Genomic DNA, 27,684 nt, shown 5'->3' on the forward strand with positions numbered 1-27,684 from the left:
TCTCAGGAAAGTTTTATTTCCAAACCCCTAGAAAGATATTACAAATAATGGAGATAGAAACCCAAATCAAACTCTGAAACAAACGGAGATGGGTTCTCAAGATAGTCAGGAGGACCCAGCCAGTCAAGGGTGGGAAGTTGGGAGATGCATTCTAGACATGGACTTCTCCTGGAGCCTGAGTCTGTATATTAGTGTAACTATTCTGGGGGAAGGCAGTTAGGATCAGAAATCCTCACCCCACCAGTCCCAACATTGCCTGGGATGAATGGGAGTTAGAAAGGCTGAGCAGCCCATGAGGGTAAAGATGTTATCGAGTCTGACCCTGGCGCTTACTGCCTGCTCTGATCCCCAATAGTCCATAAGTAAGTTACCCTGTGTATCTCAGGGTTGAGCTAGAGGAGCAAGCAAAATAGCCATGACCTCTGAAAGAAGAGACAGGGCGGCCTGGCACTTGGCAGAGCTACAGGAGGACACAGTCGGACTCCTGCTTCAGCCTCTGCCGACGGTCCCCAGCTGGACGTCCAGATGTGGCTCCTCTCCCCTGCATCAGATTTAACAGTTGGTCATCCATCAGCCTTGGCAGAGCACAAGGATAGAGATTCTAGATGGAACCAGGGTCAGGATCAAAAGGGACCAAGGGGAAAAACAGGAAGGGACCCAGGGGAGAGGGACAGACAGGGGAAAGGCCCCATGGGAAAGCTTGAAGAGGCAACTGCAGGAATGACAAGTGTTCAGATCAGAAGACGCAGGGGCTGAACACTGGGCAGGAGGCAACACCAGAGGGGAAGCGGTGCAGAGGGCAGGGGGCAGCAGGCTTACGGGCGGTGGCAGGACCCGCACAGGGGCAGGCAGGACTGCTTGCTGCTGTTGGTACTCCTCTTGCTGAAGCTGCTGGGCCAGCTCCAAGTCACTGAGCCCCAGTGCACCTTGTGGCTGCTGCTGCAGGGACAGAGCAATCAGGTAGTCCTGGAGAGGGGGTACGAAGAACAAGAGTTTGAGGCGGGCTGGGGTCTGGGAGAAATTTGGGCTAGCTTTAGGTTCCCAAACCAGTTTTGCCTCATCCTTCAAATTCTCCAGCTCCTCCTCCAGATCAAAACACAGAGCCACGTGTGCCAGAGAACACATACACAGCACAGAGATGGTCCGAAGGCAGCAGGGAGTAGAGGGCTTGGGTACAACACATTATAATCTCTGGATGACAAAAGGCATGCACCTCATCTATGGCAAAAAAAAATTGCTCTCTGAAGCAAATGAGCTCTCCGCACCCTGCCCAAAGGCCACACACACCTGGTCTAACTGCTGCTGCTTTTCTGAGGAGCCATTCCCATATCCTGCTTCAGGTCCCCTGCCCAGAGAATGACTTAGGTGAAAGTCAGAGTCACAAAAGCAGCTGTCCCCATCCACATTGTGCAGGCTCTCCCACACCACTTGCTCCTCCTGTAGAAAGCCCTGGTCAGTGACCAGTAAGTACAAGTGACTCTGCAAAAAAGAGCACAAAGCTAACTGGTAGGACAGGTAACAGAGAGGCAGTTTACTGCCAGAAATTATCTGAAATACAGAAACCATATGAATCAATTGGTGTGCTAATTGGAATGTGTCATTGTGAGCATTTATAAATTTGTGCAGCTGTGGGGAGAAGAAAGGGGTGTCTGTGTATGGTCAGCTGGGTGTGAGTGTGGCAGTCACTGTGGTCCAGCATAAAGTCCTCAGGGCTGGGGTCCCACACAATATCCTGCTTCTCACCATACTTTGAATGTTTTTCTGGGCTTGCCTGATGGCTACAGGATAAATCCGTTGAGAACCAAAGACCTTTCCCTCCTCTACTCAGTTCCTAGAGAGCATGACAACTTCTGACTTTGGAAGACTATAATATTGTTCAAAAATTCCACTGTCCCTTCCTGGGAAAGTATACTACTTTCTTCCATTGATGGCAGGCTTATTTCTTATGGCTTGCTCTGGCCAGTAAGATGTTAGCAGAAATGCCATGTAGCATTGCCAGGTGGAAGCACTAAAAGCAAGTGCACAGTGCCCCCATCTTTTCCCTCCTGTATTCCAGATACATGCTGTTTTGTCAGCTTGGGCCCAGAGTTGGGGAGGCCATGGGACAGAACTGCAGCCAGTCTGCTATAGACATGCAGCATGAGTGAGAAAGAAAAGTTTGGTGTGGTAAACCACAGGGATTTTAGGGGCCATTTGTTCCCAGAGCTTTATCCTATCCTGACTGAAACACTAAAGAAGGGGCATAAGGAAATGAACACACTCCAACCCCACCACCTCCAGAGCCTCATCACCTTGTGCTTAGTCATAGTGCTAAAGTGGTTGTTTCGGAAAAAAATGCTAAGTTCGCCCTCCTTGGCAGCTGCTGTTAGCTCACACAGTCCATGGTAGGTCAGCTGTGTCGCCGTGGTCTCCAGGAACTGCTCTGCAATCAGGCCTGCCAGGAGGGCACAAGATTGTGGAGGGGAGACTTGGCTTACATCCAAAGTCCACAATAGGAAGTATCAGCCAGAGAGTTCCTGTCAAAAACCCTAGTGGTTGTCCCACCTTCTGAAATTCCTTCCTTGAAGCCTGGCTGTGGTCATTCATTCAACAAATAGTTACTGAGTTTTTCCAGGCCCTGTACTGCACACTGGGGACACGTCAGTGAACTAAAGAGACAAGTCCCCCAACTCCCTCCCATGGAGCTTGCATTCTAGTGGGGTGTGGTGAGGGGAGACAAACAATACACAATAAACCTAAGTAGCCACCTTTCCCTCCACAGAAGACCTAAAGAAGGGAGGGATATCACCTTCCGTCATGAGGTTTGTGTCACTGGAGTGCTTGCAGGTAATGATCTTCTCTGCCAGCTGGTTGTAACTCAGTTTCCCAACTGCACTCACAGCCTCAGGATTCTGCACAGGCAGCAGGGTAGGGTGATACAAAAAAAGAAATTGAGATCTGTTTAGAAAGGAAATGAAGCAAGCCCACAGGGCTGCAACCCTACAACCAAGGGCTCCTGAAACTTCTGAAGCTGAAGAACTGACCTATTTGTATTTGAATGTTACCCCCACCTAAAAAAAGGTTGAAAGACAAGGAATTCTGCACTGGGTTCAGCCTCTAAATCCTACTCCTCTTCCAAGCCAGTCTCATCCCCACCACCCCTGCCTCTGCCCCACAAGATGCTGCTTCTCTGAGAGCACAAGTCAGGTAAGCACCACATCTGAGCCCTCTCACTCGCACCTGCGGATCAACAAGCCAGCCATGGTACAGAGGTATGCCTAGTAGGTCAAAGATACTGCACTCAGGTGTGTACTCGAAATCAGAGACACCTGTGAATTGCACATTGACATCCAGACCTGTGGCCAGTTTAGGCAGCACTGTCATTGCATCGTCCACATTCTGGGGGTAGAAAGGAAAAGGACAGATGTATCAAATCAGCACATTGTACATCTTAAACTTACACAATGTTATATGTCAATCATGTCTCAATAAAGCTGGAAAAAGAAAAAGAAAATGATGGATATTCTAGCCTGCCTACTTGCCCCTCCACTCCCACCTCCAGAAATAAAAAATTAAATCCTGCTGCTTTTCTTCCCTGAGTCTCTTACAGGAAATTCCATTGCTCCCCTGCCTCAACCCTTCTTTATCTTATGTAAGTGAACACATTTCTAGGACAGAGATATACCCTCCTCCTGCAGAAAGAAGTCATAGTTCAAGGAACCCTCTTGAGAAGCAGAAGAAAGGATTCTCTTTAATAGCCTAGATGTTTCCTTATAAACCCGCAAACCCCTATGTCCACAGAGCTGTTGCCTCACCTGCTGAAAATTAAGCTGAAGTCCCTCTGATTTCTCCTGGGGCTTGATGGAGAGGAGGCAGTCCCCTACAACACAGGATTCCTTATTAGCTTACCCCACCAATTGTCCCAAAAGCTGCTTCCTCTTCTCCTGGATAATGGGAATCATGTCACAGAACCACAGATTCCCAGAACTGAAAAGAGCCTTAGAATCTAATCTAGACCTTCCATTTCTCAGAGGAAGAAAAAGGCTCACAAAGATGAAGGACCTACCCAGGGTCACATCCAAAAGTTAAAGACAGAATTGGGATTACAAGTCAGGACTCCCAACACTTTGAATTTTGCTTTTTATTCCCTGGCCTTGCAGAGAAGCCCCATGGCACATCAGAAACCCAAATGCGGAGTCCCTCAATATTCCAGATTTCAGGCTGAGTGGACAGTTCTTGAACTTGTGTGCCATTCCTCTTCAGGTCCAGTCACTCACCAAGATGGGCCATGAGCTCATCTGATGTGATCACTTCCTTCTGAGGAGGCAGCGTCACCTGGAGACAGAAGGGGCGATCAGGGCTTAGCTGTGTGTGTGCTTTCTTTCCCAGAGCCCCGAAGGAGAAGCCCCTAGAAAGGGGTTGGATGGGGGTTGTCCAGTGGTAGGTTGTGGTGGAAAAAAAAAAAAAGGCTTGCAACTGGAGCAAGGGGATGAATGTGAAATACTGTAAAGCATTCTCATTTGCTGGAGAAGAGTAAGGCAGATCATTGTTTTGTTTTGTTTTGTTTTTATAAACATCTTATTTCATTTGTTTAAGCTAGATAAATAGGGAGAATAACCTGGAAAGTTTTGACTGGTTTTAAAAAATCAGGATGACCAAGGAGGTGGGTCAGGTAAGAGTACTCTCCCCCAAATTTTCTGAGCCCCCATCCACATTCTCTTACCTTCCACTGAAGAAAGAGGATGTTCATGATGGCAAGGAGAGGACAAGGGCCATTTGTGCTCTGGGTAATGATGGGTGTCCGTTCTCCCTTCCAGGGTATCCACTTTACACAGTAGAAATCTAGCTCAGACTGTTGGACCCTGGGGGACTGGGGAAGCTCCTGGGGTCTGGAGCATACCCCCATGGTCTCTACCTCAGGTAACATCCCATGGGCTGGCCCCAGTTGGCTTGAGCTGGCATGAGGTAGAGGGAACTGGAGGTTATCCTGACCCTGGGCAGGCAGGGAGGCTTGGTCTCCTGGCTCCTGTTCTCTGACTGCCCCATCAGCATTTCCAGCATCTATATCCTGAGGATGCTCATCTAGTTGTGAAAGGACCTTGTGATTTTCAGAGCTGACTGCTTCTGCAGTCCTGGCCTTACCAGAGGCAGGATGCTCAGGCTGCTGGCGTTCCATGATTACAGGAGTCAACTGAAGGGCACCAAAGGACTTTACTGAGTGAGTTGCCTAATTTAGGCTTGGTATGCAAAAGAGAGATGATCCAATAAGAAGGAAATTGGGCTAGAAAGCAAAGAGACCCAGAAAAGTCTTAGCAAAGGAATATAGTATGGAAGGCTGGAGAGTGTCTGTACAGTCCCTCCTGGCTATGGGGAGGACATGTCTTCTCAGCTTGGGTGGACAGAATAGCCCCAGGCTGAGCTCTTTTGACCAGCTGTGACCAGATGGCACCAATGAGGGTATGGGCATTCAGGCTTGGGAGGGATGACTCCCGCACGACTGAAGACATTGGATGAAGTCAGCTTCCCTGAAACAGATAAGGACAAGGAATGAAGAAAAGAGAAAGGGAGTAAAAGGTGAAATACAGAAAGGAAAGAGATGGAGAAAGAAATATTGAACTATACTAATGGTTATTAATACAGTGATCTTTAGCTCACCCTGTAATGGCATCACATGAGTTGGTAACTGCCCCCATAGCCAGGCTGGGGGTAATTCCTCTGCCCTACACCAAACCCCATCCCTTGGCTGTTCATGATCAATCTGAACACACACACAGGCTATTTGTATCCTTAGTGCTTTTTTCTCTCTGTCTCATCCCAAGGTCAAAAATACTAAGGTTAAGAGTGGAGATATGGACAGTCAGTATCATTTCCCTAAAGTCAAAATGCTGGTGAAAAAGAAGTCTTTCTTCTCAAAGGACTCTACTGACCTTTACACAATCCCAAACCAGAGCAAAAAGGTCTTGGGAGGGCTTCCTTAAAAGGGATTGGTAGACCATAGAAACCTGAATCAGACTTGTTCTGATAAGTAACTTTAGATTAGGGGTTCAAAGTCCACTCCCCCTACAAATTCTTCAGTAAGCTTCTCTTGATTGCCAGAGTTGTGATAGCAACTTCTCCTCAGTTCCTCTTTACCCCAAAAACTGCCTAAACCCAGAGATACTATCTTGCCCACTATTTATATGGAATATGAAGATGCTGATTATTGACTTACATAAAAAAGACTCCCTCTACATTTATCTACCTGTGCATATATCCTTTCTTTATATTCCCATCTAGGTCATTTTAATTGTGAACACTGGACCTGTTTAACTTGCTCTCTATCAGCAGTAAGCATTGAGTCCAGCATAAACAGATATTTAATTAATGCTGTGGACAGTAAATAATAAAAAGCCACAAACCTCACCTCTGGAAAACATCTCCCTTCAACCTTCTTGCTCCCCTCTCCCCTTTGATCAAGGTAAGAAAAGAAGAAACATTAAACTTGTCAGAACTGTTATCTTTTCTTCAGCTTCCTCCTAACTTGAGACTATGCTTCCTTCTTGTAAACTGGCAGGAATTTACAGCTAAGGTAAGGCCTGGGAGATGGGGCTGAGGAACATAAAAGTTGCCAAATTACGCCTAGTCACCCAAATTGATCATCCTCCTGGTTCAACTATAATTTATGCTAGCTGCATCTCATTTACATGTTGTTAATTTAGAATCAGAGTAGCAAAAATTACCTGTAGGCCTTACTTTTTTTTTCTCTCTCTTTTTTTTTTTCCTCCTCTCCCAAACATTTAAGATGAATCTTAAAAGCAGAAACCAGAGCCTGGGAAAGTTAAAAGAGCTTTGAGAAAAGCAGGACTCATTTATTTTCTGTCCAATACCAGAAATGATCACTTATTAACTGGGGGTTGGGCAGCTCACTGACTAGAGGTATGAGCCAAAAGGGAACCAGGAGCTGGACACTGGAGGGGACTGGGTCTCAGAGAAACTGGACAAAGTTAAGTGGGCTGAGTCTTAAGAGGAGGAGCAAGGTGCGCTCCTGGTGGGGTGGGCATGGGGTATCACAGCGCAGATAGGAGCACGAGGGGGCAGGTGCTCAAACAAATCCGATTTCCTTCTTTTCCTCTTCTTTTCTCAACTCAAGTCCTACACGTTCTCTCCAGTTGGAATTATCCTCTGATGGTGAGTGAGGGAGTTAAAATAGCCCTGGTCCCTCCCTAGCAGTGGCAGCAAACGGTCAAGAGTTGGAGGAAGCATAAAATGGCTAGGTAGCATCAACAAACCCACCCCCCCACTCCCCCAGGAGCTTTCCTGTCCACTCAAGTCCCTTACCGTCCCACTCCCCTCCTTCTCAGTCTGACCCAAATCTTCATGCAACTACCGGTCTAAATTTTCCCCTCAGAAAAAGTCTACCACCACGGTGCCCTGTCTACTTGCTCGCAAAAGGAAAGGGGGCAGATTTGATTGTAAGAAAGAAATGAAGGGACCAAGCAGCATTCCTTGCACATATTCGTCCTGCCTTAGTGCCTCTGGCAATGCAGACTTACAGAGATCAAAGGTGGAAGCGCAGTCAGTACCACCTCCCCAGAGAGGAAGGAGAACTGGAGGCAGAAGAAGAGGTGAAGGAAATGGTTAAAACAAAATTTTTACCTTAAGAAGTGGGTGTTGTTCCAGGACTGAGAAAGAGGGGTCAGCTATGACAATTCAATGCGCCACAGCCCCAGCTGCCATCCAGCTGTCGATGCCAGAGCCTACACTGGTTTCACAGGCTTACCAGCGGCAGGCCTGCCCGGTCGGGGCTGCTTCCGGCTCACGCCCCGGACCGATGGCCCCAGAGGAGCGCGGGGGTAGGCAGGGGCTCGGCCCAGGTGCTCCAGGGCCACCCGAGTCGTCGGGATTCCTGAGGGCTGGAGTCTAGGGCGGGCGCTCTAGGCCCTGACTAGGAGCTGGTTTTCCAAGGAAGTTTGTGGTTTTTCTTTTCCCTTTTCTCTCTCTTCTTTCTCATCAGGAAAAAAAAAATTAGTCAAGGACAAGCTCTCTGGAGGAGGGGGAGCCTGTCCAGCTTTGGAGGATTTCCATCATGGCTTTCTGACCTGGTCAGCCTCTTGGTGATCGGTAGTGAGGTAAAGAGAAACAAGGAGAGAAAAACAATGGACGTTTTCTCTTCCCTCCGCCCGACGCTGGAAGGGACAGAGCGCTTGTGCCTCTCTGGTGAGAACAGGGAAGAGCAAGTGCCCCGCTGAGAGAGGGGAGGAGCAGGGCGGGACAGCAGCGGCTTGTGGGACTTGGGCTTTCTCCCTGGGGATGGCAATCCTTTGCTCTGGATTCACAGAAGCGTGGCCAAAGACTGGCATATCTGCATACTTGACTCACTTACAGTAAAAAAAAGATTCTGCTCATTCCAAGTCCCTACATTATTTGTCTAGTCTAGAAATGAAACTGGTTTGGTTGTGCTCCTTGTAATGTAGAAAAGAGTGGAAGAAGGCTCTGGGAAAAAAGTGCAGTAGAGAGAGAACTAGCAGAGCAGGCAGGAGATCCAACGCTCCTGTGCTCGGGTTTTTGTTCCCACTACCAGTCTCAGCTTCTCATAAGTCACCTCCGCTCAATTACTAGCTTGGGGAGCAGGAAAAGCCGGTGTGAGGTGGTGGTAGGAAATAAAGGGATGAATTAACAGAGATCGGTTACTGTGTTATACACACATTGAAGGGACTTTTGATGATGAGAGCACATTTATTTGCAGTACTGTACACCACCGCGGGGCTGGAAGGTGAGGATAGTTCAAGGGGGTTAGAACTCAGCTCTACATTCTAAAAGGCCCTTGAAGCTCTACTTCCAGCGCTGCCACAGGATAAAATTTCACACAACTTTGAAGGCTGAAATTTTTGATAAAATTTCATGCAACTTCCGAGATAGACAAATACCAAATGATTTCCCTCATTTGTGGAGTATACCAACGAAGCAAAAGTGAAGGAACAAAATAGCAGCGGACTCACAGACTACAAGAAGGGACCAGCGGTTACCAAAGGGGAGGAATGGGGTAGGGCGGGTGGGGAGGGAGGGAGAAGGGGATTGTGGGGTATCATGATTCGTGCACATGGTGTATGAGATCACGGGGAGGACAGTGTAGCTCAGAGAAGATAAATAGCGACTCTGTGGCATCTTTCTTACTACACTGAAGGACAGTGACTGCAATGGGGTATGGGGGGGACTCGGTAATAAGGGTGAATGTAGTAACCACATTGTTTTTTCTTGTGAAATCTTCATAAGAGTGTATATCAATGATACCTTAATAAAAAATAAATTTCATGCAACTTCCAGTTGCAGTTGGAACAATTAGGGAGGCAAGAGATTGATAACACAGGTTACAACAGTCCAGAGAAAGAATGAGGAGACATTTGCCGAGGCTGTAGAACAAACAAGCTACAGTTATAAAAAAGCAGGAGCTGGCAAGCGATTGCAGGCATTAAGTGACGAAGAGGGGTCAGAGGTTATTCTAGTGTTTTTATAGCAATCACAAAATCGGTGGCAATGGGTCAGTTTGATAAGAGGAGAATTCGAGAAAGGAAGATGAGTTGTTTCACCCACGTGTAGTTTAAGATGTCGACTAGAGGTGTAATATATGAAAAGATGCTGCGCTTTGTCTCACGACCGAAAGTTCAGAGGCCACAGAGATCGGTTACTGTGTTATGCACACATTTGTATGTCAAATGAATAATCTCAGAAAACTCTTTCCTTCAATTCCTGTGGACATTTGGGAGTTTATGAACTACGTTTCCCAGGACACCCTAAGCTAAATCCCACTTCGCTCCTCGGGAAAGACGTCCCGTGAGTCTCTGGGCGCAGGACTCCGCCTCCGGGGCTGTGGCCGAGGCGACGTCAGACTCCGGGAGCGCCGGATTACGCACTTCCTGCCAGGGTCGGGGCCGAGTCTCTGTGTCGCGGGGCCGAGTCTCTGTGTCGCGGGTTCGAGTCCTGCCTCCTGACACTGCCTCAAGGCCCCTGAGACCGGGGCGGGGCGCATCAACTGATAGCCTCTCTTTGGCGAGGGGCGGTGGCACACATTTGGCTTCACCATGGAAGACTACCTGCAGGGTTGTCGAGCTGCTCTGCAGGTAACGGATCCCTGTCTGACCGTAAGGAATGGAGCACGGGGTCCAGGAAGGACGAAGATGTGGGATCTGGGGAGCACCCGAGGGTCTGTATGGAGGGAACATGGAATTATGAGGTGGGGACTTGGGATCTGATTAGTCTTGAGAGTGAGGAACGAGAACCTGGCTCTTGAGAGTGGGAATGCTGCTCAGTCTCCCCGTTTTGAGCCCCTGCGTTTGGGATCTGTCCAAGAGCGGGGAGGAGGAATCGTGGGTCTGCATCCTGCATCTGAGCCTCTGCTCTCAGCCGCCTGGGTCAATTCCGTCAAAAGCTCCAGGGCTGTGCTGTCGCTAATTCGCGCCCCGCGAGGTGTATTTATTCCTTTCTCCCCGCCAGTTTTTTTCAGATCTCCACTCACAAGGCCTCCTTTGGCCCACTGGCCTCCAGGTGAAGCCCGGGGGTACGAGGGAATCCGTGCCGACCACCTTTTGCCTCTAAACAGCTGTTTCTGTTTGGGGGCCCTAAGTCATTCTAGAATAAAGGTGGCCATGGTGTTTTACTTTAAATCTGTTTTTAAGCCAAATATATCTGTTGACCCACAACCTGCATTCGTTTCCTTCCGGTTTTCTTCCTTGGCCTTTACGCAAATAAATCACATAAAAATCCCCTGTCTGGAAGGGGATAAGCACAACGTATATTTGGAATCAGAATTATAAGCATGACTCCTGAATGCTTTGTGGCTAATTTGGGTACTCTTTGAGCCAGTTGGAATCTCCCAGCCATGCCGCATTAGGCTTCTATACCCAGTTAGCAGCAAAACAGAGAGAGAGGCTCCAGGAGGTCACCTGGCCCCCTTACTTCAGGTTACACCGCCCGTGCAGAACACCTAGACGCATGGTTGATTATGCCTTTCTTTGAAAGTATCTTCAACTCTACAGATTTCTCTGGATGATAGATTCTGGCCTTTAACATATCCTAAAAGTCACCTAATTCCTTCTGCAGACTCAGCTGCTGGCATAATGAATGTCTTCACCTGAAGAATAGGGGTGAAGCACAGTTTTAACACCAATTACACCAAATATTTCCATGTGAAATAAAAAGTTGGGGAAAATTTGTTTTAATGCATAAGGCAATTTAGAACTCTTTGTGGCACTATTTCATGTAGTAAGCAGTTGGATTTCCGCCCTCCAATAACCCATATGACTGGTCTCTTTCCACCAGTAAAGAGCCCTTGGATCTGAAAACCTCACTGAGCAGAATTTTGTCGCATGCTTCTTTCCTACAGCGTCTACCCTCCAGAGGCTCTCCCCGCCCCCCTTCATCCCCTCAGGTTTACACTGTATCTTCCACAGGAGTATGAAATTGAAGAATACTGGATTTTTCCCATATTGCTGGTACCCTGCTTTCTCTGCCTGCTTTCATCCCACCTAAGAGCAAGAGATACAGATCTTCATTTTTCCGAACTTGTGAGGTTGTTAAGGTGAAGTTGTATCTTAGAGCTCTCATCATCAGACAACCTAGCAAGGGCTGGGAGAAATGAGAACATTAGACTCAAGGAATGTTAGTAGGTGAACTGGTGGCAGGATATACTGGTGATCGCCAACAATTTAGATTGTTTTTAATTATAAAAGTAGTAAATGTACATAGCGAAAAAAATTCAAATACAAAAAGGATATGAAAAAGATATCCTCCACCAATCCCCTCCAATTCCCCAGAGCTGCACCATTGTTGCTTATATAATGAAAAATATAATTTAGAAAGAGACACTGTTACATTTGAATGTTTCTGTTAAACTATAGTATAACTTTTGGGAAATTGTGAATGCTTGACCTTTACACCCGAGAGATAGCTGATAACCCAGCCAGCTCTCCAATCGATACCATATTTTTAGCATCTAGTACCACAGATTGTCTATAGCCTCTGCCACAATGGATAGTAGGCTATCCCATGTAAAAGAAATCCTATTTAATGTCCTATTCATGGTAACTCACCTTTCACTTCTAGGGGGAAAATCTTCACTGCAGGGTAGGGCTGCATTCAGGTTTAGGAGTCCATTCAGAAGCCTTTGGATAAAACATGCCATCTGTACTTCTTAGGCAAGAGGCAGGAATCCAGAGTGGCTGGCTCAGACATTTGCAGTCCTAGTGTCAGCATTAGTCTCATTTTTTGTGCCGGGAAAGCTTCCCCATCTCTGGCTCCCTGTCTGTTTTTTTTTTTTCCTCTCTCCTTAACTATTTTGTAGAGGAGGCATCAGACATATTCAGCTTTTCAAGGGCAGTGGTTGACTTTGCCAGCCCTAGAGCGCATCCTCTTCCTCCACCTGCCTGCCCACTGAGGCCACAATGAACATCAGGACACAGTCTTTTCAACTAGTGGGTTGTTTTGTTTTTGCTTTTTAAGAAAAAGAGTTGATGTTTATTTGTAGCTCTCAGATTGTATTTGTTCATTGGAAGCTCAGGTTTTTTCATGCTCTAAGTATAGTTGTATTTGCCCTGAACTCTTCCTGTGATGGATAGAAAACTGAAGCTGTTTGGTTTGTGCTTTCAGCCGGTGGCAGATGAGGTAGGGGCTAAGAGTTACACATGATTTTCCTAAATGAGGAGAAGAATAGTGCCTGATAAGTTGGACAGCTATATCAGTTTGCCCAGGAAAGCCTTAGTTTATTCAGGCATAATCATTAATTGCACCCCTTCTCATTTCAGGTGCCCCAGTTTGAACAATAAAATATATACTGTGTTAAACATCTGTGATACACGCCCATGAAAAGATAGCTGGTTCCTTATGGTAGCAGTCCCTTATGAGAGCCACAGTTGCTGGAAGCCGGAGGCCTGGGCAGTCAGCGAAGCCTTCACAGAAAGAGGGGGCCTTTGGGAAGGCAATGAATGAAGAGGGAGGAGTAGGGAAAGAAGATGGACTGGCGCTCATTTCTACGAGTACAGAGTAGGCACTTAGGTGTTCCTTCCTCCAAAGCCTCCAGACAACTTCATGGAATTGATTACAGTATTCGCCTCATTTTAAAAATGAAAAATGGGGCTTAGAGAGGCCAACGTACCACAGCGAATAAAAAGCAGAGCTGGGATTCAACCGCAGTCTGTGGTCTTTTCAAACGGCAGTTCTGCTGGTTTCCGACAAAGAACAAATAGGGCAAAGGGCCAAGCTGGGAATGTGCACATCATGTTTTGCAGGTGGTAAACAGACCAGTCAGGGTGGGGTAATGGTGCATGCTGACAGAGGAAAGGAATGCCACCACCTCCCTTGTTACTCCTGTTACAAGGCTTATGAAAAATATCAGAGTATTTCTTTGGTATTAGTTCCTTTTGGTTGCTGTCTGAGCTTGGCTGAGCACAAGAAGTTAGTTATTCACCTTCTGAATATCATTTTTCCTCACCTCAAGAGTCATGAGGTTGCATTTGGTCCCTATTTTCTGCTTTTTTTGCTTAGCCTTCTCTCCATGCTGGGGATGCATCTGACTGATGCCAATCAGCTGCCACTTGTTCTGAAGCAACACTAACATAAGTGAGTTTTTGGAAAGCTTCTTCAAGGGCCTCTTTGTGCCCAGCTGTAGGTTTCTTCTCCTGGCTCTACCTTTTCCCTGCTCTTATTTTTCTTTCTCCAGAGTCAGGGCCATATGACCTCTACTGTTTGTATAGTTCCCTCCCTAGAGAACGTAGGACCCTTACTGCTTCACTGAGCGAGTTATATCTGCAGCCACTTATATCTAGAGCTTTGTTGCCATGTTGGTCCGTTGGTCCACAGCCATCTGGGCAGTTCTTGGGATCCAGGAAACAGGGGGGCCTTCTCTGGTATCAGGATGAGGAATTCATTGCAACCCAGATAAGTTACTAGAGGACTGGGATCTTGGGTATAGAATTCTTGTATTGTGTTGGAAAAGAGTTTAAAAAGAATCTCCCCTCCCCCATACTGTTCAGTATGAATGGATCCTGATTGCCACCCTCTTGAAGTAGGCTTAGAGAAACGGGCACAGAGAATACCCTGACAGCAGACTTTCCCCAGAAGCCCCTCGTCTGAAACCTTGACAGATACCCTCAGCCTTTTTTACTTCTCTGTAGGAGTGGGAGTAGGAGATGGGGAAGAGGGTGTTTTAAAAACAAAAATCTATCTCATTACTAGATAGGGCAATTTATACCACCACAAGCCTTCTAAAATTACCCTTTCTGGCTGTAGCTTTCTGGAGGAGTGAGGGGAGTTGGTAAGAGCCAACAAAGGGAAGATAATTTTAGGTTCCGCTAGGTTCTCTTTTTTCCTAAAGTTGATTACTTGATAACTGTTTCTTGCTGTGTTTTGCTTCTCTGCATCCCTTTCCCACTTTCCTTAACTCTTCCATCTTGCAAATCTTCCCAAATTGAAAAGCCAGAGTATTTCGATTTTCACCTTTCTGTTACCCAGTAATTCTCAACTGGGGTGATTTTGCTGTCTGCAACATCCTTGGGAATATTTGGCAAGTCTGGAAACATTTCTGATTGTCATGACCAGGATGCTCCTGGTATCTGGTGGGCAGAGCCTGGGAATGCCACCCACCATCCCAAATGCATAGGGCAGCCCCACAACAAAGAGTTACCCCATTGAGAATATCCATAGTGTGGATATTAAGAAATCCTGCCATAACCATTGTGTCTCATTTTGTCTCCCTTATGCCCTTCTCCCTCAGAGAGAAGTTCAGAAGTAAATGTTAAGATTGAATTCTCATGGCCTACGCAGAGCCATGGATGTTATGGTCTCATTCTACCTGGCAGAATGCTCATACCCAGAATGAAATAATAATTCCTAAAGTAACCACCTCTTTGGATTATTTTGATGATTAAATGATTAGTTAATTCACTTAAAAATAACACTCTCCAAAAGTTTCAAAACAGAACCAAACCCTGTCTCTGCTGTTGTGGGCATTGTAGGTTTTAGTGTATTTTATTTAAAGGGAGATACAAGGGAACATAATAACAGATATCCTTTCCTCAGAGTTCTTACAGCAGCAGGACTTTTCAAAACTTTAAAAATAAAAGTGCAGGCAGTGTCAGCAGCACATGTTCTTGCTTTAATCTGTACCTGTTGGGAAAGTGTCTGCTTCTCGGGTCATGAGAGTGTGGGTTATTTCTGGTTGTCATGGATGTTTCTCTGCGTAGGTAGAGTTTGCATGGCCTGGATAACTGGATCATAGACTAGATCTTATTTTTACCTTTATTTTCAAAGTTTCTTCACCTATTCTCATGATTTAGAAGCATAAAGAGTCTTTTTGCTATTTGGAAAACAGAAGGAAAAAAAACAAGGGTTGATTCAGCTTGGATATACCAGCTACCCCAAATGCTCTACCTTTGATTTCTCCTCAATTGCCCAAAGAAGTAGAATAAATCAGAGAATTATTCACTGTTGTTCTTGTGTAAGTTAACATTCAAGGAGACAGTGTAGCAGAGAAGAAAACTCACATTTATGCTAGCTGTGTGGAATGCTTCAGGCTTAGCTAAAACACATATGCCTGCTTGGCTAATATCTTCATCCATGAAATGAGGGCCCATAAGATTATCTGACCTACCCTTTCTGTGAACATCAGTGATGTGTGAAGCCCTACATGAATAGAAGGTAAATGGAAACAGACAGAGATGCTTCTAGTTTCCCACTCTTCTTGCTCTCTAGGAATCTCAACCACTACATGTTGTGCTGGGAAATGAAGCCTGTGACTTGGACTCCATGGTGTCAGCTCTCACCCTGGCTTTTTACCTGGCAAAGGTGAGTAATTTGGAGCAGAGTATCTTAGAATGAAAAGATTTGGATTTAAGACCTAGCTCTGCTACGTAACAGCATTTAGTCTTGGGTAAGTTAAATCCCTTAACTTTGCTGCGTCTCATGTCACCATCTACAAAAGCTGAGATGATAATATTTTACAGTGTTGCTGCAAGGATCAAAAGAATAAATGTATTTTGAAGAATTTATAAACCATAAAGCCATATTCTAACAGTTTATTATTGAGTTCCTTAGAGATATTAGTGATCTGGTGTGTAGTCGTCCTCGTGCCCAGGTCAGTTCTTGAGGACTGATAACCCCTTTTCTCTGCAGCATCCGTAATTTGGTCTTTCTCATGAGTTTTCCTTTTGACCATAATGTCATTGCTAGAAAGGAGAGAGGGCAAGAATTGTCCTTTTATTTTGATTAACTGGGTAACGTGGCTTTGAAAAGGGCAGTAACTTACCTAAGATCATGTCTCCCTTGGTCCTAGTAGCCTTGTTACCTTTCCTGTCTATCCCAAAACATTGCCATATATTCTTGTCTCTTTCCTACCCAGACAACAGAGGTTGGGGAAGTCTTTGTGCCAGTTTTGAATATAATGCGTTCTGAACTACCTCTACGAGGTGACAACGTCTTCTTCCTACAAAAGATTGGTATTCCAGAGTCCCTCTTGATTTTTCGGGATGAGATTGACCTCCATGCATTGCACCAAGCTGGCCAACTCACCCTCACCCTTGTTGACCATCATGTCTTACCCAAGTAAGTGGAAGGAGATTAAGCTGGTACTTATCCTGTGCCATGCTCAGCTCTGATGAGTAAGAAATAAAGAGAGGAGAAAGAAGTTTTTGCTCTCAGGGATCTCATAGGCTAATCATAATTGATGGTTCATAACAGATATAAATCAACAGAAAATATTGGCAGTTCTCCATATAGAAACATGGAGAGCTCAAATTAAGGATAATTCAGAAATGATTTATCTGTCTTTGGTGTCATCATTTTAAGATTTCATGGCAGATTTAGTATATAGAAGCCTTTGAATAATGGTTCCAACTCTAATTTTTAAAAAGTTAGCAAAATTATTTCCTACATAAGGCAATATCTCATTAATGTCTGTTGAACAAATGTACATACCTACAATAATTCCATTCCTAATTTAGGACTGGAAAAGCTTCCAAAAAAGCATGAATAATGAGACCTTCTTAAATCTGTCTGACTCCTGCCAACATTGAAATGAATATTTTTTCCTTGGGTACTCTGGTTGCAGCAGGGCATTGACAGAGGGTAGCCAAAGGGCATTAATCCATCTATCCATTCACTAATTAATAAACTGATAAAGGTGAGACAGATGACCTGTTCTTAAGCTTTCAGTCAGAAGGGAACTAGGCAAACTGGTCATTGTAATGGGCATTAGAGCTAAGTGATAACTGTCACTCTAGAGGATAGTAGGTACATGAAGGGTGGAATGGTTAAATATTCTAGAGGGGACTAGTGGGTGTCAGGAGAGGTTTACTAACAGAGTTATAATACCTAATATTTTTTATACTAGGTATAATACCTAATACCTTTATCTATTTTGAGAGTACTAGGTGTTTGCTCTGTGAGTGGGGAGGTAAGATAAAATGGGAAGGCTAGAAAAAGCATCTAGGCAGAGAGAGCAATTAATAAGCAAAGGGCAGGCCGGCATGAAATAGCTTGGTGAATGAGGAACTGGAATTTGTTTTGCATGGCTGGAGCATAAGCTATGAAGGAGAAGTAGGACGTGGAAAAAGGTAAGACTAGAGAGGTCGGCAGAGGCCAGATCATGGACACATGGTAGGCCTGACCAAAAGATTGGGCATCACCTTAGGGCAGTGGGGAACTACTCTTAATTATATTTATTCCAGGTCCTGACAGAACCAAATTTACATTTTTCAAATGATCATTCAGACAGCATTGTGAAGGATAGCTTAGGAGGCCCCAAGACTGGAGGTAGGTCTTTGGTTAAGAAACTATTAGAATAGTCCAGATGAGAGAGGTTGATGGCCTAGAATAAGCCAGTAGCAGAGGATTGGAAAGGAGGGAATGGATAGGAATATAGACACCACAGGTCTGGTGACCTGGACGGAACTTGGGTATTAAGTGGATTAAGGTAATGGAGAGATTTAGATGTTGGCTGTCAAGGATGTCAATTGGAAAAGCAACCCCAAAGGACATCAAATATGTGGATAAGATATTTGTAGCAGATACTTCACCAAGTTCACTTATACATTATTTAAAGATGACTTCAGTTAAAACATTAAAGAGAAGAGAGAAGTGAGGCAGAGGTAGAAGTGACCAGTTTTAAGTGTTTGCCTAATATGTCTTATGGGTTTTCCTTTATGGGTGAGGTGGAGGTTGGTTGGAAGTAGCTGGAGTACCCTTACCTATCTTTCTTTCTCTTTTCCCCACACCCCACTTTGCCACACAGAAGTGATGCAGCCCTAGAGGAGGCAGTCGCAGAGGTGCTAGACCATCGGCCCATTGAGCAAACCCACTGCCCTACCTGCCATGTTTCAGTTGAGCTGGTGGGGTCCTGCGCTACCCTTGTGACAGAGAGAATCCTACAGGGGGCACCAGAGATCTTGGACAGGCAGACTGCAGCCCTTCTGCATGGTGAGGGTGACTTGGAGGTTGGGGCCTGACTAGTTCTTCTTTTCCCATCCCAAAGAAGGGAGAAGCGGTAAAGTCTAGACTCTATTCTAGCTTGACCATTCCCTCAAACACATTCAGCCCATACCTAAGGATGGGATTCTTTCAGGCAGCAATTAGGCATTGTGGGATACTTTATTGTTTAAAGGCCTGGGGATCTGAGAAGGAAGAATAAAGCTGGGGGGATTATGCTCCCCAACTTCAAGCTCTACTACAAAGCCACAGTAATCAAGACAATTTGGTACTGGTGCAAGAACAGACCCATAGAAAAATGGAACAGACTAGAGAGCCCGGATGTAAACCCAAGCATATATGGTGAATTAATATATGATAAAGGAGCCATGGACATACAATGGCGAAATGACAGCCTCTTCAACAGCTGCTGTTGGCAAAACTGGACAGCTACATGCAAAACTTTTAGAAGACAACACAGGCAAAAATCTCCTGAATATAAGCATGAGCAACTTCCTCCTGAATGCATCTCCTCAAGCAAGGGAAATAAAAGCAAAAATGAACTCATGGGACTACATCAAACTAAAAAGTTTCTGTACGGCAAAGGACACCATCAACAGAACAAAAAGGCGTCCTACAGTATGGGAGAATATATTTGTAAATGACATATCTGACAAGGGGTTAACATCCAAAATATATAAAGAACTTACACACCTCAACACCCAAAAAGCAAATAACCCGATTAACAGATGGGCAGAGGATATGAAGAGACAGTTCTCCAAAAAAGAAATTCAGATGGCCAACAGACACATGAAAAGATGCTCCACATCACTAATCATCAGAGAAATGCAAATTAAAACCACAATGAGATTTCACCTCACACCAATAAGTATGGTCAGCATCGAAAAGACTAAGAACAACAAATGCTGGTGGGGATGCGGAGAAAGGGGAACCCTCCTACGCTGCTGGTGGGAATGTAAGCTAGTTCAACCATTGTGGAAAGCAATGTGGAGGTTCCTCAAAAAACTAAAAATAGAAATTCTATTTCACCCAGGAATCCCACTCCTTGGAATTTACCCAAAGAATACAACTTCTCAGATTCAAAAAGACATATGCACCCCTATGTTCACTGCAGCACTTTTTACAATAGCCAAGATATGGAAGCAACCTAAGTGTTCATCAGTAGATGAATGGATAAAGAAGAGGTGGTACATACACACAATGGAATAGTATTCAGCCTTCAGCCATAAGAAAGAAACAAATCCTACAATTTGCAACAACATGGATGGAGCTGGAGGACATTATGCTCAGTGAAATAAGCCAGGTGTAGAAAAACAAATGCCAAATGATTTCCCTCATTTGTGGAGTATAATAATGAAGCAAAACTGAAGGAATAAAACAGCAGCAGACTCAGAGACTCCAAGAATGAACTAATGGTTACCAAAGGGGAGGGGTGTGGGAGGTCGGGTGGGGAGGGAGGGAGAAGGGGACTGAGGGGTATTATGTTTAGTACACATGGTGCGGGGGATCACAGGGAGAACAATATAGCACAGAGAAGGGACATAGTGGATCTCTGGCAACTTGCTGCACTGATGGACAGTGACTGCATTGGGGTATGGGTGGGGACTTGATAATATGGGGAAATGTAGTAACCACATTGTTTTTTCATGTGAAACCTTCACAAGAGTGTATATCAATCATACCTTAATAAAAAAATTTTTTAAAAAGGCCTGGGGAGTACTTTGTTAACAAAAAGCAGAAAGGAAGCACAGGACAAGGGACTTAGAAGCTGCTTATCAAGCAGCTTTATGTAATGGAAAGAGGACTAGGCAAAGAAGCAGGAAATGGATTCTAATATCATTTCTGCCCAGTAGTTATGTGACCTTGAGCAAATCCCTTAACCTTTCTTGTTCTCATGGTCTCCTTTTGGAAAAAAAAGGAAGAGGGGTTAGACTGTCTCATCCACCTTACAAAAATTTTAATGGAATTTGTTCTTTGGAAGAGAGGTCATCTTTCTCTAAATAGGTTTCAAAATCTCCAAGGACTGAGATAGTCAGGCTTCCTTTTTACCTTTCCCCCATTTCCTGCCTACATATTTGAGTCGGATTTGGGAAGTCTTACTCAGGACATAGTCTTAGTTTCTTGTTTTATTTTCAGCAAGTTTGCCCTATCGTCTCCTCTGTATTGTGTCCATTTGGTTTGAGGGTTATGTGTGTCCTGACAGTTGTGAATGGAGGGCCATGGTATTTGAGTTCCACCATCTCCCTTCCCCACAGGAACAATCATCCTGGACTGTGTCAACATGGACCTTAAAATTGAAAAGGCAACTGCAAAGGACAACAAATATGTGGAGAAGCTGGAGGCCCTCTTTCCAGATCTGCCCAAGAGAAATGACATCTTTGATTCTCTGCAAAAGGCAAAGTTTGATATATCAGGTATAATGTCTTATATTGAAGACAAGTGTAAACTGACTTGTCTCTCTCCCATGTGAGAAAACAAATGGGCAGGCCTTGTTCATTATATTCTTGAACACTGTCAAAAGAATTTCAGAGCATGCATAATGATTTAAGCTTTGAACTAGAAAGAAACAAAGTAGTGAATGAATCCGGTCATGAACTAATCAATAGTTTACTGGATTGTTCTATCCTGGCTATTGGGTAGGATGAGGAGAAATACATTAAGAGTCTCAGAGGCTTCCAGTTTAATCAGAGAATATAGACATATAAATAAAATATACTAAATTTTTAGAGATGTAGATAATTGCTTAGGGAAGCAGAAGGAACATTTAGGGGTAGTGTCCAAACACAAGATGAAAACAACAAAACTTCTGTAATTTCCTACTCAGCTACCACCTGCTGACGTATAAAAAGGAAGAAAGAGTACCACGTCTGCTTGCAGAAGGCTAACACACAGAAAGGGAAAAGTCAAAAGTAAAAGCCTCTCTTCCTTTCACTCTTCTCTCCAAAATCCCTTGCTTTAAAGATAACTATTGTGGCCCAGTTATTTAAAGGAATTTTTTTAATTGCATAATTACGTTATCAGTAATCTCCCCTGTTCACTGCCCCAAAGAGAAGCTGTGTTTTTCCTCTGCCTTGACTCGGCTTGGTGTCCTCACCTTCCTGGTCTTTGGACTCAGCTCTCTTGTTTGACCCCCAGTCTCACATCCATTTTCTAGAACTGACCACTGAGCAGATGCTGAGAAAGGACCTGAAGACTATCTCCAGACAAGGCGCGAAGGTGGCCGTCAGTGCTATATATATGGACTTGCAGGTAAGAGCAAGATGCAGCTGTGGGCGGGAGAGAAGACTTCCAGTTAGGTATGTGACCTGCCCCCAACTCCTGGGCCACCTCCAAGATATATCTTGTACCTATGTACTTTTCTCCATGTTTACTGTAACTCCCATAGTCCATCGTCTCTCACTGCACTTTATAATGACCTCCATCCTGGTTTCCCTGCCTCCACTTTTACAACCCTACAAACCATTCTCCCCACAGCAGCTGGAGTGATCTCTTTAAGATGTAAGTCAGATCATATCAGCCTCCTTCCTTTAGCTGCCTTCTCACTGCACCTCTAATAAAATCTCACTGTGGTTTGCAGGCCCTCTGTGACCTGGCACTTGTCTTTCTGACTCATCCCATCCCAGCTCCACCCCTGCGCTCACCATGCTGTGGCCGCGCAGGTTGGCTCTCTGTTCCCGGACCATTAAGCTCATTCCCAGCTCCGGAGTCTTTGTGCTTGCTTTTCCCTTTGCCAAGCCAGCTCTCTTATTCAGGTCTTAGCTCAGATGCCTCCTCTTTTGAGGGGTTTTTCCTGACCACCGTAACTGAAGTAATATCCTCTGTGCTCCAAAACCTCTAAGAATTACCTTATTTTGTTTTCTTCACAGCATTTAACACACAGAAACAATCATGTTTCATGTTTTCTTTACTTACTGTCTATTTTCCTCTACTAGTTTATCCAACTTGAGGGTCCACCAGAGCAGGGACCATATTTCTTTTCTGTCTGCTATTTCTCCAGCACCTTTGACAGTGTCTGGCACATGGAGACTCTGTATATTTTGTTGAATGAGTGAATGAATATAACTTTCGATATTCACTTTGAATATATATTTGGATATATTTGGATAATGGTATTTTAATACTTGGTTCCATATCATATTGGTTTAAATCATTGGACAATCTGATCTGAACACATACTCTCATGGTCTGCACAGCTTTCTTTTAAATACTGTGTAAAAATACTAAATAATTAAATAAAACAAAATAGCATGGCCTCTGCCCTTGTGACTCATAACCTAGTTTGGGAAACAAACGTTAAGGACATAAAAGGGTTGCCAAGTACCGTAATCACAATACAAATTAACACATTAGAAATGTCAAGAATAGAGAAAAGCCCTAATCTGAAACAGCTGATGGTGTTACTCATTGTAGGAAATACTGCATGAGAATTTGGAAGAAGAGTATAGATTGACAAAGAATCAACAGCCAAGGATGTAGCTGCACGTGTCTGTTCTTATTTGTGTGCCCCATTGTTCTGTTTTAGAATAAAAATACCCACAAGCAAAAACCTTGCTTGTTTGCAAGAACAGGAAACCCTTCCTTGTACATGCCAGGAATGTTATATACAGTATAGTTTTTTAATTCTTAAGACAATCATGTTTGGTAAATGTTTTTTCCTCATTTTACAAGTGAGTAAACTTAAGTCCAGGGAGGTCAATGTAATTCCTTGATCATTTAGCTAATAGGTAATAGAAATGATTTTCAAACCAATTCTGTCTGAACCCATGTCCTATGTTCACCATATTCTACATACTGCCTCTCAACACAGAGATAACACAGAGTAAATATCAGATAGCTTTTTTTATGGAATATGAATTCCCAGGTTAACCTGCAAAGAAACACTTCATAAGCATTTTTTTGTTGATGGCGACAAGGAGGGTCCAGCTGTAGCCCTCATCCCTGTCCATTTCTTCTCTTTCAGGCCTTTCTGCAGAGGTCTAGCCTCATTACAGATCTCCATGTGTTCTGCCAGGCTCACAACTTTGATGTCCTGGTCGCCATGACCATATTTTTCAACACTCACAATGAGCCAATGAGGCAGTTGGCTGTTTTCTGTCCCCATGCAGCACTCCGAATGACGGTGAGTCTCTGATTCTTCTGCAACCCAAGGGGCCAACAGAGCTTTGCCTGTACTCACTGCCCTGTGCTGTAGAGACCTCTCCTTGGTTCTTATATTTACACAGAGGTCCCTTGACCTATTTCCAGAATCTCCTTGTCCTGCTGTTTTCCATTCTCTATATACATGAATATTCTTAATCATACTGTCATTGAGAAAGGGAGATTCCAAAGAGAATTAAAGACACAATCCTATTTAGAAGAAACTTGAAATCAGGTTAAAAGGAAATGTTATAAATCTGAACTCAAAACTCAATTCTTGGTTTAAGCATTAATTCCTCACCCTTGCCAGTCAATTCCTTTCTTTTTACCCCATTGCACTGAAAATTGGAACCCAGGAGAAAACTTTTCTGCTACTGAGCCACACAGAGATTAATTACTCTGTGTAACGCTAACTCTGTAAGAAGTTATCTGGGAGCAGGCTTGTTCTCTTACCTGGTTTTCTGCTGGCCACCTTCCCCACCTCCTCCCTTTTGTTTTCCTCTGTTGGTTACTGATTAGCCCAGGAAAGAATTTAAAAGTGGACTAAAGGCAGTCCAGGGCTTCTCTGGGTTTCTTGAGGATTGCTGAAGTCTGGTCTGAACACAGCCTGGTAATCCTTTGCACCCATAGTAGGTGTGTCGTCTGTTCTTCTCCTGCAGGCAGCAAATGTTATTTCTAAACTCAGTGGAAGGTGGTTTAGCATTGTAGAAAGAGCTACGGTTTTTAAAGACAGATAGACATACTTTTCTGTCCCAGATTTGTCACTTTCTTGCTCTTTGAGCTAAGGCAAGTCAGTTGACCTATTAGTCCACAAATGACATAATACTACCTACTAATTAGTTTGATGTGATCATTAAACAATATCGTGTGTAAAGTATACTACTGGACCCAAAATAAACTGTAAATGGTGGCTTTTACTAATCATGTCATGAAGGAAAGGGTGCTTTGGCCATAAGTGCCTCTGCCCACCTTCCTAAATCTCCCTACCTTCTCCCCACCACAGCGCCTCTGTGCCACTCTTCTGAAATTGTGCAGGTATCTGAAGACACAACTATTCCCAAGCTGCCTCTGAGCTGGGAAATGGAGTCCTCTTTTCACAGTCTGCCCTACCATCTCCTCTCTTCCTCCTAGAAATAGTATAATATAGTGATTTAGAACACTGGCTTGGGTTCAAGTGTCAGCTTTTCTTCATTCAAGCTATGACCATACGCAATTTATGTAATCTATCTGAGCCTCGGTTTCCCTACCTGTAAGTGAAGGTAATAGTAATACCAATATTACAAGGTACCTGTGAGGATTAAATGAGATAACATTTGTAAATTGCCAGAGTTGGCACCATGCCTATCATATGTCCCACTGCCACTTTGATCTATTCATTCTTCCTGCTTCTGTCTTTCTCATGACCTCAGTACAGATTCTTATCCCACTCTAGCTAAGGATAGAGTTCAAGTTTTTGAGCAGAGGAATGCACTTGGAGACAATACCAGGCTAGGAGCTCATAGGGTCCTGGGCTCTGCTTCAGACTCTACCATCAATTACATGATTTTGCTCAAGACCCTTAATCTATCTGGGCTTTGGTTTACTTATGAATAAAATGAAATATATGATCTCAAATGTTTTTTCTGTTTCTAAAATACTATGTGTATTAGCTGATGTGCCTTTTGTTGCAAGCAAAAAAACTCAACTCTGGATGACTTGATAACAAATTATTTTCTTACTAAAAGAAACTTCTAACTTAGAAGCCTCAGCTCTGCTTCACCACCTCATACACCCTCTCTCGGTCTTGTCTCCTCTTTAGATTTGTGGAGTTCTGGAACACTCCCACTCTCCACCCCTGAATCTGACCTCTACCCCAAGCACCCACCCTAACCTCCAAGCCTATCTTCAGGGCAACACCCAGGTCTCTCGAAAGAAACTTCTGCCTCTACTCCAGAAAGCCCTGTCAGCATATTTTGACTCCATGAAGATTCCTTCAGGGCAGCCTGAGACAGAGGATATGTCCAGGGAACAGGAGGACAAGGAATTGGACAGGGCAGGTAACTCCCTGATTTCTGGACTGAGTCAAGATGAGGAGGAGCCTCCACTGCCCCCCACGCCTATGAACAGCTTGGTGGATGAGTGCCCCCTGGATCAGGGGCTGCCTAAACTCTCAGCCGAGGTCGTCTTTGAGAAGTGCAGTCAGATCTCGCTGTCACAGTCTACCACTGCTCCCCTGTCCAAGAAGTGACTATTGGGAGAGGAGGGGAGGGGAGAGTGAGAGAGGTTGCTTGATTCACCTCAAATGCATGTTTTGAGCTGTTTCAGCAGTTCTGTGTTCATTGCTCCAGGTTCTGGTGTGCTGTTCTCATAAATCTGGGAGGAAAAAGAAGTAGAGAAAGCAGCTGCTTTAGGGATGGCTTTCTGCCTCTTCCTCCCCAATCTCTAGTAATCAGACAAATTTTATTATTTAATTTAATTATTTAAATCTGCATTGACTCTCATCTATTTCATTTGCCAGGGGGATAATGTAATACATACCCAGTTCCTGCAGAGGGGCACAAAAAGAGTGTGCACCCTGAAAGGGCCCTCAGTAAGGCTCTTTAACAGAACCAGTATCTCTCGTGGAACCCAGCACTCATCGTCTTCATATATTCATTCATTCTCTTATTAATTCAGATACTTATTAAATACCTACTTTAAGCTAGATAGAAAGTAGAATGTGCCTGGGAAACTCTTACTCCAGTTTTCAGCCGTTAGCAGATTTCCCACTCCGTGATTCCTCTTTCTGCCCTCAGTTAGGTAATAGGTGTCTGAGTCCCAGATGGCTAAATTTCTATTCCTAGTTTATTGAGACTCTTTCAGGATTGTTTGGGAGCAGACTGGAGGCCAGCATTTTCTGTCCAGATCAGGTAGCCTAGTTCTCAGTATCTCTGATCGCTCTGTCCCAGAGCTGCAGGGACCCTGAAAGGACCCAGAACACCCTGGTTCTTGAGAGTCCAGGAGATACCCAGGCAGGCCTAAGACCTCATAGGCACTCTTCCCCAAAGACAGCAGAATTGCAGTGAGAGCCAGCCTCTGCCTCACCATAGCGGGCCTTTCATTTTCTTGTCCATCTCTTTCTCTTGTTCATATTAAAAGCAAGCATGGAGTTCTAATACCAACTGCCATGAACTGTGTGTCTTTTGGAAAGCCACTTCATTTTCTCATCTGTAAAGCTGAGGATCTGGACTATGTTCTCTGCTATCCTGTGGTCTGCCTGTTGCTGCCTTCCTTTCTCTCCTCTGCTTCTCTGCTTTTGGTTGTTGTTTTCTTCTCTTTTCCCTGGGGAAGTTCAGGGTCACTGGACTGTCTGCATTTATATGTGATTGTAGTAAAGGACCCAGCCTCATGTAGCATGTACAGGGGTATGATTCATAACCATAGTGACCCACAAAAAGCTCCTTCCCACTGTCTTACTCTGCATGTATACAGTCTCCCTTTTTTCTTTAGACAACCTGTTCCACCTTTTCCTACCCCAAAGCTCTATCCCATGTAAGTTGCCAACAGTTTCACTAAACAGTGGGGTATGCAGTGGTTTTGGCATGACATCTTCAGTATGAGGGGGACAGTCTGACTTCACTTTCATGGGCTGATGTCTGTAGCCATTGGAAAGTAAAAAAAGTGGTGTGATTACTGAACCAAAGGAATTTATGTTTTGTAACTTGGGTACTTTATTTTGTATTTGTTAAAGTATTAAATACTTTTTTCCTGTTTACAGTCTTACTGTCTCTTTTTACAACTGTAATTAGGTATTTCCCTCTGATAATTATTTCAGGTTCCTCAAGATTCATCTCCCTTTTTCCTTCTATACTTAATGTCTTCTTTTGTTGACTTTTTTTTGGAATGAGGAGCAACAGTCTTCTCTCTTCTCTCATTTTCAGTTTTCCCTTAATTTATTTCTGCATCCAAAACCCTCCTTATAACATTCTTCTGTGTCCCCAGTTTTGCTTATGCTTGAAAAGTAGGCCTAAGTCAGTATTAAAATCAAAATGTTTTTTTACCATTGCTTTAAAAAACAAACAACAACCAAAAAAAAACAGCTTTCAGAAAGTTTTAAAGAGTCTAAAAAGGAAAAATATTGCCTTTCTAGATCCATTCAAG

The 27,684-nt window shown here is 44.2% G+C and overlaps 2 protein-coding genes and 1 long non-coding RNA gene across 12 annotated transcripts in view; 1 reads left to right on the forward strand and 2 right to left on the reverse strand.

The window, feature by feature from the left end:
- On the reverse strand, positions 1 to 8,195 carry MINDY1 (MINDY lysine 48 deubiquitinase 1). 7 transcript variants are annotated; one of them, XM_073234604.1, is made up of 11 exons: positions 8,058 to 8,195; positions 7,615 to 7,960; positions 4,703 to 5,504; positions 4,257 to 4,314; positions 3,795 to 3,859; positions 3,220 to 3,378; positions 2,789 to 2,891; positions 2,292 to 2,434; positions 1,288 to 1,479; positions 820 to 966; positions 1 to 601 (listed from the first exon to the last, which is right to left on the reverse strand). In XM_073234604.1, exons 3-11 carry the CDS (start codon positions 5,153 to 5,155, stop codon positions 461 to 463), a joined length of 1,461 nt encoding a protein of 486 aa, XP_073090705.1. In that variant the 5' UTR covers positions 5,156 to 5,504; positions 7,615 to 7,960; positions 8,058 to 8,195; the 3' UTR covers positions 1 to 460. The 7 variants fall into 7 exon arrangements, with proteins under 7 accessions (XP_073090705.1, XP_073090704.1, XP_073090706.1 ...); XM_073234603.1 differs by adding an exon at positions 6,383 to 6,425 and having other exon boundaries at positions 7,615 to 8,185; XM_073234605.1 differs by having other exon boundaries at positions 820 to 939; positions 7,615 to 8,190.
- Positions 8,196 to 9,831: 1,636 nt separating this feature from the next.
- Positions 9,832 to 27,296, forward strand: PRUNE1 (prune exopolyphosphatase 1). Its single transcript, XM_017680132.3, has 8 exons — positions 9,832 to 10,076; positions 15,700 to 15,792; positions 16,346 to 16,548; positions 18,236 to 18,420; positions 20,685 to 20,843; positions 21,584 to 21,678; positions 23,390 to 23,548; positions 25,364 to 27,296. The coding sequence occupies exons 1-8, from the start codon at positions 10,038 to 10,040 to the stop codon at positions 25,790 to 25,792; spliced, it is 1,362 nt and encodes a 453-aa protein (XP_017535621.1). The 5' UTR covers positions 9,832 to 10,037; the 3' UTR covers positions 25,793 to 27,296.
- Positions 15,804 to 27,684, reverse strand: part of LOC118969279 (uncharacterized) — a 44,067-nt gene continuing 32,186 nt past the window's right edge. The window contains exons 5-7 of one of the 4 annotated variants that reach the window (XR_012130361.1): positions 25,842 to 25,917; positions 24,019 to 24,218; positions 15,805 to 16,172 (exon numbers count right to left, since the gene is read on the reverse strand). This is a non-coding gene — a long non-coding RNA (uncharacterized lncRNA). Of the gene's footprint in view, positions 16,173 to 24,018; positions 24,219 to 24,238; positions 24,693 to 25,841; positions 25,918 to 27,684 lie in introns of those variants that run through there. The other 3 variants (XR_012130364.1, XR_012130363.1, XR_012130362.1) reach the window with 3 other exon arrangements.

This window comes from Manis javanica, chromosome 4, assembly GCF_040802235.1.
Source record: "Manis javanica isolate MJ-LG chromosome 4, MJ_LKY, whole genome shotgun sequence".
NCBI lineage: Eukaryota > Metazoa > Chordata > Mammalia > Pholidota > Manidae > Manis > Manis javanica.

Excerpts from the sequence above, each read along its gene's own strand:
- PRUNE1 (XM_017680132.3), top strand. The coding sequence starts at position 10,038 with ATGGAAGACTACCTGCAGGGTTGTCGAGCTGCTCTGCAG. Across the intron at positions 18,421-20,684 it reads GACTGCAGCCCTTCTGCATG|GAACAATCATCCTGGACTGT; the intron begins GTGAGGGTGACT and ends CCTTCCCCACAG. Across the intron at positions 20,844-21,583 it reads GGCAAAGTTTGATATATCAG|AACTGACCACTGAGCAGATG; the intron begins GTATAATGTCTT and ends TCCATTTTCTAG.
- MINDY1 (XM_073234604.1), bottom strand. The coding sequence starts at position 5,155 with ATGGAACGCCAGCAGCCTGAGCATCCTGCCTCTGGTAAGGCCAGGACT. Across the intron at positions 3,379-3,794 it reads TTCAGCTTAATTTTCAGCAG|AATGTGGACGATGCAATGAC; the intron begins GTGAGGCAACAG and ends TTCTACCCCCAG. Across the intron at positions 2,892-3,219 it reads GCTGGCTTGTTGATCCGCAG|AATCCTGAGGCTGTGAGTGC; the intron begins GTGCGAGTGAGA and ends CTGCCTGTGCAG.